General features: G+C 44.6%; 1 protein-coding gene across 1 annotated transcript; it reads left to right on the forward strand.

Moving 5' to 3' along the window:
- Nucleotides 1-5,744: 5,744 nt before the first annotated feature.
- On the forward strand, nucleotides 5,745-12,064 carry LOC119953472 (transmembrane protein 17-like). Its single transcript, XM_038777830.1, has 4 exons — nucleotides 5,745-6,319; nucleotides 7,548-7,651; nucleotides 8,606-8,719; nucleotides 11,482-12,064. The coding sequence occupies exons 1-4, from the start codon at nucleotides 6,202-6,204 to the stop codon at nucleotides 11,779-11,781; spliced, it is 636 nt and encodes a 211-aa protein (XP_038633758.1). The 5' UTR covers nucleotides 5,745-6,201; the 3' UTR covers nucleotides 11,782-12,064.
- Nucleotides 12,065-12,274: the final 210 nt, after the last annotated feature.

Below are 12,274 nucleotides of genomic sequence, written 5' to 3' on the forward strand. Positions count from 1 at the left end.
TTTCTGTGTTCGAGTCATTTGTGTATCTGAGGCAAGTATGCTGCTTGGATTACTGTCTGTACGGAATCTACACGTTCTCCCTGTCTCTGCATGGGTTTCCTCCCGGTGCTCCAGTTTCCTCCCACAAGACCTGCAAGACGTGCTGTTAGGTAATGTGGACATTCTGAATTCTCCCTCCGTGTACCCGAACAGGCGCTGGAGTGTAGTGACCAGGGGATTTTCACAGTAACTTCATTGCAGTGTTAATGTAAGCCTACTTGTGACAATAATAAAGATGATTATTATTAATCCTATTTTGCAACACTTGGCTCATAGCCATGTATGCTATGGCATTTCAAGGGCTCATCTAAATCCTTCTTAAATGTTGTAAAGCTTCCTGCCTCCACCACCCTTTCAGGCAGTGAGTTCTAGATTCCAACCATCTTCTGGGTGAAAAAGGTTTTCCTCACATCTCTGCTAAACCTCCTCCCCCTACCTTAAATCTATGCCCCCAGGTTATTGATCATTCTGCTAAGGGGAAATGTTCCTTGCTGTCCACCCTATCTATGCCCCTCTTTATTTTGTACACCTCAATCAGATCCCCCTCACCTTCTCTGTTCCAAGGAACACCACCAGCCTATCCAGTCTCTTTTGATAGCTGAAATGCTCCAGCCAGGCATTATCCTGGTGAATCTTCTTTGCATCCTTTCTAGTGCAATCAGTTTGGGGATGGCGGCAGGGCCGGATGGTTTCCCGGTGGAATTCTATAAGAAATTTAAGGATAAGCTGGTGCGTTGTTGGTGGAAATGTTCGATGCCGAAAACGATGGGACAGGCCTCCGTCGCTCCATTGCTGCTAAAGAAAGTTAAGGGGTCGGTGGAGTGTGGGTCGTACAGGCCCATATCTCTCCTGATTGTAGACGCTAACATATTAGCAAATGTGCTGGCGCTAAGATTGGATGTGTACCTCCGGGGTCGATTGGGGAGGATCAGACTGGGTTTGTTAAGGGCAGACAGCTGTGGTCGAATGTGCGGCGGCTGTTGAATGTTGAATTTATCCTTCAGAAGAAAGGGAGTTGGAGATGGTGGTGGCATTAGATGCGGAGAAGGAGTTTGATCGGGTGGAGTGGAGCGATCTGATTGCGGTGTGAGAGAAGTTTGGGATTGCGCATAAATTTGTGGCATGGGTGAAGTTGCTGTATAAGAATATGATGGCGTGTGTGCATACGAACGACATGAACCCAGGGTATTTTCCATTGCATTGAGGAATGAGGCAGGGATGCCCCATGTCCTTTCTGTTTGTGTTAGTGATAGAGCCTTTGGCCATTGCGCTGAGGAGTTCTGTGGTGGAAGGGGATAGTGAAACGGGGTGGAGCACAGGGTATCCTTGTACGCGGATGATTTATTGTTATACATTTTAGAGCTGGGCTCCTCACTGGGGTACATAATGGGTTTGCTGAAAAGATTTGGGACGTTTTCAGGATATCAACTGAACTTGGAGGAAAAGTGAGTATTTTGTGGTATCCGCTCCAGGGACGAAGGGGCGGGTAGGGGGGTTGCCATTCCATGTGGCAGCTTCTCATTTTAGGTATCTGGGGTGCAGGTAGCTCGGAATTGGGCAGGTCTTCGGAAACTGACTTTTTTAAGCTTGATGGAGAGGGCGAAAGCAAATTTGTTGAGGTGGAATAGTCTTCCTCTGTCGTCAGTACGTCAGACGGTGACCTTTCGCTGCGGGTTTTGTTTTTATTTCAGTGCTTGCCCAAGGCGTTTTTCAAGGGGATGGATAGGCTGATTTCCCTGTTCATTTGGGCGGGGAAGGTGGCCAGGATAACAAGGTGGTACTTCAGAGGCAACAGCAATCGTGGGGGTTTGGCCTCCTGAATTTGATGTATTATTACTGGGTGGGAATATGGAGAAGATATGGGATTGGAATAGGGACTTTGTGGGTAAGGATGGAGGTGGGTTTGTGTAGGGGTTCGGGGTTGCTCCCATTGGCTCCAGGGAAGTATTTAGAGAGTCCGGTGGTGGTGGCCAGGCTGAAGATTTGAAGGCAATTTTGGCAGCACTTTAGATTAGGGGCCAAGGGTGATGCCAATCAGGGGGAATCAAGGATTTGAGCCGGAGTGGATGGATGCAAGGTTCCAGGAATGGGAGGAGAGTGGGATTAGGGAGATGAAGGATCTGTTTCTAGGAGGGCGGTTTGCGAGCTTGGGGAAGTTGAATGAGAAGTTTAGAGTGGTGCAGGAGGAGAGTTTTCAGTACATGCAGATGCCAGACTTAGCGAAGAAGGTTTTTCAGACCTTGCCGATAGCACCCGCTGACACAATGTTGGAGGATGTGCTGACAGTTTGTGGGGGGGGGGGTGCTGGAAAAGGGAGTCATCTTAGCGATTTATAGGCGCATTCTGGAGGAGGATAAGATACTCATGGAGGGGATTAAGGCCAAGTAGGAAAAGGAGTTGGGGGGCATTAGAGGAGGGATTGTGGTGCGAGGTGCTGTGGAGGGTGAATGCCTCAACCTTGTGTGCAAGGCTGGGGCTGATACAGCTGAAGGTGGTGCACAGGGCGTATCTGACAAAGTCGAGGCAGAGCCGGCTGTTTGAGGGGGTGGAGGATGTCTGCGAGTGGTGTGGGACGGGCCCTGCTAACCATTTATATATTTTCTGGTCTTGCCCGAAGCTGGAAAGGTTTTGGAGGTCAGTTCTCAGCACCATTTCGGCAGGTTTATATGTAGATGTGGAGCCTGGTCCCCTGGAGGCGTCCCCTGGGGTGTCGTACCTGCCGGAGATGCAGTCTGGTGCAGATGTTTTAGCTTTTGCCTTGCTGATTGCGTGCAGGTGTGTCCTGTTGGGGTGGAGTTCAGCTTCTCCACCTTGTGCTTCGGCGTAGCTGGGGAACCTTTTTTTCAAATTTAGAGTACCCAATTCATTTTTTCCAATTAAGGGGCAATTTAGCATGGGAAGAATGTGCAAACTCCACACAGACAGTAACCCAGAGCCGGGATCGAACCTGGGACCCCGGCGCTGTGAGGCATCAGGGCTAACCCACTGCGCCACCATGCTGCCCTATGGCTGGGGAACCTGATGGAGCTGTTAGCATTGGAGAAGGTGAAATGTGCCCTCAGGGGGTGACTGATGGGCTCCACAAGAGTTGGGATATGTTCATTTTGCATTTTAGAGAGCTAGTTTCCAGTGTCCGTTAAGAGGGGTATGGAGGGTTCCTCTTGTGTCTGGGGTTTACTATAAAAGCAAATTACAGCAGATGCTGGAATCTGAAATAAAAACAGAAAATACTGTCTATTCCGCGGTCCTTTTTTAACCGGGTCAACAGAGTGACCACGAGCTTCGTCTGGGCGGGCAAGACCCCGTGAGTAAAGAAGGTAATGCTTGAGCGGAGTTAGGGAGAGGGCGGGCTGGCTCTGCCAAATTTTAGCACCTATTACTGGGCAGCTAATTTAGCCATGATCAGGAAGTAGGGGAGGGGTCGGCATAGGTGCATATGGAGGCGGCTTGAAAATGAAATGTAAGGGCACCAGTTTAGAGGCGTTGGTTACTGCGCCCCTGCCATTCCCGCTGGCACGGTACTCCACCAGTCCAGTAGTGGTGGCGGCCCTGAGAGTTTAGGGCCAGTGGAGGTGGCATGTGGGAGCAGTGGGAGCATCAGTCTGGGCCCCAATCTGTAATAATCACCGGGGAGTATGGACGGGGGGTTCCGGTTTTGGCGGAGAGCGGGGATTGAGAGGATGAATATGTTCATAGAGGGGAGCTTTCTGAGTATGAGGGCGTTGGAGGAAAAGTTTGGGTTGGTGAGGGGAAACAAATTCAGGTATCTGCAGGTGCGGGACTTCTTACGTAAACAGGTGTCAACCTTCCCGCTCCTACTGCTGAGGGGGATTCAGGACAGGGTAGTTTCCAGAGGGTGGGTAGGAGAAGGGAGCTCTCGGACATTTATAAGGAGCTTATGAGGTCGGAGGGGATGCAGACCAAGGAGCTGAAGCGCAAGGGGGAGGAGGAGCTGGGAGGTGAGATAGAGGATGGTCAATGGCAGACGCGTTGAGTCGAGTCAACATGTCTGCAACATGTGCCAGGCTCAGCCTGATACAATTCAAGGTCATTCATCGGGCTCACATAACAGTGGCCCAGATAAGCAGGTTGTTTGGGGTGGAGGACCGGCGAGCCATGTCCACACGTTTTGGACATGTCCGAAGCTTAGGGGATTTTGGCAGGGGTTTGCGGACGCCATGTCCACGGTGTTAAAAACCAGGGTTGCGCTGAGTCCAGAGGTGGCGATTTTTGGGGTGTCAGAAGACCTGGGAATCCAGGAGGAGAAAGAGGCAGACGTTCTGGCCTTTGCTTCCCTGGTAGCTCAGAGACGGATACTATTAGCTTGGAGGGACTCAAAGCCCCCGAAGTGGGAGACCTGGCTATCGGACAAGGATAGCTTTCTCTGTTTGGAGAAAATCAAGTTCGCCTTGAGAGGGTCACTGTTAGGGTTTGCCCGGAGGTGGCAACCGATTGTCGACTTCTTTGCGGAAAATTAATCGTCGGCAGACCCGGGGAGGGGGGGGGGGGGGGGGGGGGAGTAGTTTAGATTAGAGTAGGAGCTCAATAAGGGAGGGACCTGTACGAGAGGTAAATGGCTTTTTCACTATGTTTATGGTTTCATGTATATTGTTTATTTTGTTGTTACCAAAAATACCTCAATAAAATGTTTATTAAAACAAAACAGAAAATACTGGACATTCTCAGCAGGTCAGACAGCATCTGTGGAGAGAAAAAGGAGCTAACGTTTTCGAGTCTGGATGACTCTTTGTCGAATGTCTGGATGACTCTGCTTTTTGGTTATTGTAAAATGTTGAAAATTAGAATAAAAGGGGCGGCGCAGTGGTTAGCATTGTTGCCTAACGGCCGTTCAGTACTGGTCCCCACAAATGAGGACCAGACAGATTGACACTTGGGGAAGTGTCTCCTGGAGAATCGGAAGGCCCCAGGTGGTTGCCCTCTGGACAGGATGGCACCTTGGCATTGATGGTACTATCTCGGCATCATGGCACTCCCAGTCTGGCAATGCCACCTGGGTGCCAGTCTGATACTGCCAAGGCGCCCAGAGCATTGGCAGGGGCACTGCCAAAGTGTCAGGCTTGCATTTTTCCTACAGAGGGGTGTGAGCCCTGGGATGCCCTGTCCTTGCGAGGTGAGGTGAGGGGGTCCCAAGGACCCCCTTATTGGTGAGTTGGGGCTTTGGGGAGTCCGGGGGTCACGTTGTGGGGGGGGGGGGGGGGGGGGTGGCGGGGGCAGGTGCATTTAGCCACGTGTTTCCTGACGCTTGCAGCGCCGAAAAAGATCAGGCAATTGAACAAGACTTTGTTGCAATCCTGGGCCTCAGCAGGGAACGCCCCGCCGAGGTCGTACTAGATGCCCTTTCCTGCACTGAGGAGCTTCGCTTGCCTGAACTCCTTTTTTCAGGAGGAGATCGGAATTCCATTTTCAGCCATGCTGAGCTCCTCAGTGAAGCAAACGGGACTAAGTATGACCTCAGTGAGACGTTCCCTGCAACAAAGTCCTGCTCAATAGTGTGATCTTTCTAAAACTACACTTACACTAACAGTAGCACTGCCAGTGCTTGGAAACACCCGGCTAAACGCGCTCAACATTGGATTCCATTCCAGCTAGATTAGGTCACGCCCACTGTCTAAAATTAAAATGTCAGATTGTTTGCTTTGTTGCATGAGCAGAGATTTCCTCCAACTAAACATTGAGAAGGTGGGAGCTGTCAGTGCCTGACAGGCTGCAAGATGCAAATTAAATAGAAGCCTTCAAACACTAATTGGATAAACACTTCAAGGAGAAAACAATTGCAGTGTTGTGAGGAACTAGGACAAATAGGATTGTCCTTTGTAAAAGCCAGCCCAGGGCCAAATGGATTCTCATATTCTATGAATTTATAACCCATTTATTGTTTACATTTCAGATATAGTCTCCAATAAGCTCATCATTGCTATATGAAGAGTAAAGAGCTTGCTTGATATGGAAAAAACAATTGTTTTAGCAGTGAACATATTGATAAAATACTGTGATACGGACACTGACAATTTGTTCACAGTAGAAGAATGTTGACGTATTTTTGGTTTTCGGCCCCTGTTCCGGAAGGCTGATGTATTACTACTGACCAGATGGTGCTGGGATTGTGAAGGATTTAACTTGGAGCAGAGTCTGCTACCAGCAATGTCTTTGTATTCTTCTCTGCCTCATAATATTAGCCAGAATCTAACAAAATTCAGTGGATCTCTTTTCATCGGCAATAAAACTCGAGACTCTGGTGATGGACATAACAGAATCCCAGGTAAGGCACTTTAGCAGAAAATGCAGGTTTAGACATATAACAACCAGCAATAACTCAGAACATGACAGGCTAACAGAAAGTGTTCCCATGCATCGTCGTAGTAATAACCCAAAGACTGGAAAATACAAAAGAGTTCAACAGGGAACTCCCACATAATGTTGGCAATAATTCAAAGATCTACTGACAACATATTTACACAGGAATTCACAATACCAGCAGTAACTCAGAGTGTGTCAACTATAGGGAACTCCCTTACATAGTAATAGGAATAATAATCAAAAGAGCTATAAATAGGATACAGCACTGACAATAACTCACATTGTCAAAACCTGAACAACCTAATGCAAGGATACCAAAGGTATAATACTACCAGAAACCCCAAATTCTATAAGTTTTCTGTTAACATTGCACTGTTTTCACATCATTGCACTCGTATTGTAGAGATAATGCCAGTACTTGCAGTAACTGCCGGTGCAGATTATGTGCAATTTTACACAGATATGTTAAAAGGCAAGCAGACTTATAACTAAGAAAAGGAAACGCTTACATTTAGCTTAGTACAGTTCCTTTCATCTCCTCGGTATACCCCAAAGTATTTAACAACCAGTTAATTATTTCTGAACCATAGTAGCTGTAGTCTTATGGACAGATTCAGCAATCAATATTTGAACAGCAGGTCTCACAAAGAGCAAATGTGGTTAGTTCATTTGCTTATGGCTGAGAGATGAATTTTCGTTAGTTACCACACTATCTTACAAAATACATGTATAATGTGTTGATAAACTGAGAGTTTTCAAAATGTGTTAACATTAACTAATGCCATGGGACACTTGGCAGCTGTTACTACACAGGTTGTTTCCTTCAGACTGTGGCTTTTAACCTCTTTGCTTGATTTCTTTTTTGTTTATCTGCCAAATAAAAGAAAACTTACATTTATTAAGTAAAATTAGTTGTAAAAGAATATTAAATGGTTTGAGACCTCGGGCACAAGCAAAAGACTCTTGTTACATTAATGGCTGTTGGTCACTTTTCACTGGCTTTCCTCTTCTGTTACCACTTGTAACTGAGACTTGTCAACTGTGCAGAATTGATATGTGTTCAGCTTTACAGCTCAGTCAATCTTGGCTCTATCAAGCTATTCTACCTCTTGGCTCTATCAAGCTATTCTACCAAATACCATAGTAAAATGTTTAATGATTCACTGAGTTGAGCTGTTTTCTCTTGACAGCTAACGAGATGGTGTCCAGCCTGCCTTTACAGATGGCACTGTATTTCAATGTCTTCTTCTTTCCATTCTGGTGGGTGTCGGAAGTGACCATGCTCCAACTTAAGGTGAAAATTTGTTCCGAGTGTCTCTTGATACCATTGTGTGAGCTTAATGCGATAGAGGCAATTGGGAGTTATGGCAGTGTACATAGCAAAGTCTATTTTATAGCAAATGCAGCAATATCTCCTGCTGAAAACTGGTGTTTCTCCAGAAAAAAGCAGTGAGAGGGGTGTTCCTTTTATAGTTGATGTTTTGATTTGTGAAGGGTCTTTGCGGCTGACAACTAGTTTTGGCGCGCAATTGAGACAGGTCTAATTTCCATTCTGAATTCTCAATCTTTACTGCGACAACATGGAAGTGCCATCTGGAGATTAAATATTGCTCCAGTAAGGGAAAACCATTATGAGAAAATCATTGGCTGAGAAATGTGTTCACGCTGCCAGAGAATGTTGTGGGAGGCTATCGGGAATAAGGGAAGGAATCAGGATGGCCGATCAGGTGAGGGAGACATGCGATCAGGAAATAAGAAGGTGATTAGGAGAGGGTCAAGTTAGGACTGATAAAAGCATTCAGCACTGTACATTGTTTTTTAAAATAAATTTAGAGTACCCAATTATTTTTTTTTCCAATTCAGTGCAATTTAGCATGCCAATCCATCTAACTGCATTTGAGTTGTCAGGGTGAAACCCACGCAGACACGGGGAGAATGTGCAAACTGCACATGGACAGTGACCCAGGGCCGGGATTCGAACCCGGGTCCTCACCTCGGTAGTACCAGTGCTAACCACTGCACCACCATGCTGCCCTAGCCCTGTACATTGCTAACCTAACATTGGAGCTCCTCCATTTGCCCGACTGAAGACAACGATGAAGTGGCAGCAGTAAAGATATTTCTTACTTTTGCAGTTAACCTGATTGAGATTCTTCTTCATTTTGATTAATAGATTCCCCACTAAATTACACTGAACAGTTATGTACTGACTTAACCTCTGTTTCTCCTCATTCCCTTTCTGGAGTAGTACAGCATGTTACCAGGATACTACCAGTGGCTGCTGTTGGCAGCTGTGATCATTCTCACACTAATTGAGTGTGTCCGACTTTTTCTAGGCTACTTGGGAAACTTGCAGGAAAAGGTGAGTGCGTTAAAATGACAATAACCATAGATGTCAGCATTTAAGTCAACCTCTGAAGTCTCCAAATATCACTCCGAAGACACAGTTCACTTGGTATAAAATGTGAACTGCCAGTGCGCTGGTCATTTTGAAATATGAATAAAAACATAATACTGGTAATTCATCTTAAATTAATCTGGCACAATTTATTGAATAAACCACAATAAAAACATTTTGAAACCAGAGAAATGAATTGTTTTTACACCCGATGCAGAGTTGATCAAATTCATTCTGAGTGACTTTGGCTAAGGTTTCAATGTCATAGAGTCATACATTTCAGAAGAGGTCCATTAATGCATCGAGTCTTACTGACAAAACTACACTAAATACACACTAATCCCATTTTCCAGCACTTGGCCCATAGCCATGAATGTAATGATATTTCAAGTGCTCACACGTACTTTTTAATGGTTGTGAGTTTTCCTACCTATATTACCCTCCCAGGCAGTGCATTCCAGACTCCCAGCATTCTCTGGGTGAAAACATTTCCCTCAAATTTCCTCTAAACCTCCTGCCCCTCATCTTAATATGATGCCCCCTCATTATGGACCCTTCAACTAAGGTTTCCACTCTCGGTCAGAGTAGGCGCTTTTGTTTTCAGCATCATCCCTCCGCAACAAATCAACTTTCTCTCCAACCATGGAATCGAACATTCCACAATTGATGAGTGATCTGATGGCAGTTTGTGGACTTCTAGTATCCCACGATTTGACGACAAAACCACACAAAACATCAAGCAGGGCAGAGTGCATATTTCCACTCTTTGTGACTTTTATTCTCTGTCAACCATCCATATATTCCATTTGGCTGAATATGATCCCTGAATGGTTTATTGAGGAGTACATCCAAAGATTGAATTACAGTTGTTACACCTCCTGGTATAACTGCAACTTGAGTGTTATTTCTTTGCAGGAATCTTTTTAACTTACTGGTTACATGGTATCTGAACATGTCCCACACTGTTCCAGAAGGCAGGATTGCCATGCCAGTGAGGTGCGGACGTCCCACTCAGCCTTGTTATTGAGTCCCGCAGCGCTTTATTGCTGTAAAATGGTACCATCAAGGATTTTGCACCTTCAGGGGAAGAAGAGAGAAATTCATTTCTCTTCATTTCATGTGTCCTTTAGTAATTTTATTTTGCTCCAAACACTATTACCAAATTGGAGGACCAGAAAGCAACATCCTTTCAAATTCTGCTGAAACTGCTCAGAAGCTGGTTCAGAGGAACAGCCAAAGATTAGTCAGAAACCAAATTCTTAGTGGAGCCACCCAAAATATGGAGAATTGTATTCTCTGTTACCTCTTGTCATTAAGGAAACATTCATGGTTGTACAGAATACGATAAAGGAAAATCTCCCAGTACAAGTTAATAAACACGCACCAACCAACATAAAATGCTATCCTAATTATATAAATGTACCCTCCAAGATATAAAAGAGGTCTCACAAAGTTTACCAACCTGAAGGAAGGTCGAAATTTATAGGTTTGCTGTTTACTAAGTTTCACGATAAATCAGGGTAATTTTGATCAAATTAAATGCTTCAAATAATGCAATCAGCACCTGAAAGACAAAATGAGGTTGTTCTGAGCATTGTTTATCACCAGCAATCTGTTTTTTAATACAAATAACTAGTTTTCAAGATTTCTGTCTCTTCAGTGTAATCAGGTTATATTATGTCAGTTTATCATTGATTCCATTGGGTTTTTTTTGTAAAATAAATCTGCAGTACAGATACTTTTCAATTTTGCTGTTAAACCCGAAAAAGATTCTTCTCAATCCTTTTTTTTTAATTTTAGAGTACCCAATTATTTTTTTTCCAATTAAGGGGCAATTTTAGCATGACCAATCCACCTAACCTACATATCTTTGGGTTGTGGGGGTAGACACGGGGAGAATGTGCAAAACCCCACACGGACAGTGACCCAGGGCTAGTATTGAACCCGGATCCTCAGCACCGTAGGCAGCAGTGCTAACTACTGCACCGCCCCAAGATTCCTCTCAATCCTGATTGATGATTTAAATTGGATGGCCACTGCACCTCAGGATGGAACTATTATTTGAAAAGGAAGAATTTGCAGGGTTATGGGTAGCTGTTTGGGGATTGGCACTCGGTAAATTGCTCCTTCAGAGAGCCAGTACAGACACAATGGGCTGAATGGCCTCCTGTGCTGTATCCATTCTGTGATTCTGAATAGCTAAGGGTAGAATGTACCAGAATATCCCCAGAACTCCAAAGGTGACATTATTTGGAAAGATTGTGTAAACTAAGCTTGTATTCCTTGGAATGTTGAGGGTGATTTGAATGATTTTGTTTTGAATTTTGAAAGGAATTAATAGTGTAGATAGATGAGAAATGTTTCTGTCATTAGAGTCTAGAATCAAGGGACGTAAGCTTAAAGTAAGAGCCAGGCCATTCAAGAGTGAAGTTAGAAAGTGCTACTTCATGCAAAGATATGTAGAACTCTCTCCCACAAACAGCAGTAAATGTTGGCTCAAATAGTAATTTTAAATCTAATGAGAATAGATTTTTGCTATCCAAGGGTATTAAGGGAGCCAAGGTGAGCTGATGGAGTTAAGATATGGATCTGTCAAGATTCCAATGAATGACAGAATGGAGGACAAATTTGTTCATGCATTCCTATAATTATACTTTGTTTAAGAGTTACTGTCGGTATTATTGTGTACTAACTATTGATTCTGCCATTTGGATTTTTACCTGTAGTTGCCAGAGCTGGCTGGATTTTGGTTGCTGTCCTTTACAATCCAGTTGCCTATTATTCTCTTTCTCCTCGTCGATCAATCCATCATCATCTTACCCCTGGAGCAGGCTGTTCATATTGTCTACCTCACTTTCCTGCTTTTGGAATTGTTTACGGCATTTCTGGCCCTAAGAAAAATGTCAAACCACTTGGCCACACGCTTCTACCTCCAGCAGTTTCAGAAGTCAGAATTTACACAACCGCGCAAAAGAGGCCAACAAGGCGGTGTTCCATATGGGAGGAACTCCATTTCCAATGTTTAGTGAGACAAGGACCTCCAAGTGGATTGTGTCTTCCATCCATGTTAACCAGCCAGAGCCAGCCCCACCTGTAATTCTGTGAGCCCACACTATTTTTAAGGTCCAGACTTCTGTGCAATTGTTATCAGGTGAAGGCCTATGTAACAGGATTGAAGGTTCTTCCTGCATAATATAGAGTATTTCATTAGCTGAACAGGGCTGGCAAAGAGTCTGTGCCATTAACATACAGGAAGCTGCCATTATGATTTTGTAAAACAAAATACCACAATTTCCTTGTGAAAATTAAGTTGCTTGTGTTTTATGTGTTTGAATTTTCTTTTTTTATATTGAATTTTTTTTTTTCAGTTTCCTCCCTTTGTCCTTCCTCTTTCTGTGATATTCAACTGTATGAACGATTATGAGTGGGATTCTCCAATAATGGGGCTATGTCCCCACTCCAGCGTGAAAACACGGGCGAATCACTCTGGACTTTCTTGAAGAAAGTCCAGAATGATTC

The sequence above is a fragment of the Scyliorhinus canicula genome, chromosome 1 (assembly GCF_902713615.1).
Source record: "Scyliorhinus canicula chromosome 1, sScyCan1.1, whole genome shotgun sequence".
Taxonomy (NCBI): domain Eukaryota; kingdom Metazoa; phylum Chordata; class Chondrichthyes; order Carcharhiniformes; family Scyliorhinidae; genus Scyliorhinus; species Scyliorhinus canicula.

Coding starts and splice junctions, on each gene's coding strand:
- LOC119953472 (XM_038777830.1), top strand. CDS start 6,202: ATGTCTTTGTATTCTTCTCTGCCTCATAATATTAGCCAGAATCTAACA. Junction 6,320..7,547: donor TGGACATAACAGAATCCCAG/GTAAGGCACTTT, acceptor TTCTCTTGACAG/CTAACGAGATGGTGTCCAGC. Junction 8,720..11,481: donor TGGGAAACTTGCAGGAAAAG/GTGAGTGCGTTA, acceptor TTTTACCTGTAG/TTGCCAGAGCTGGCTGGATT.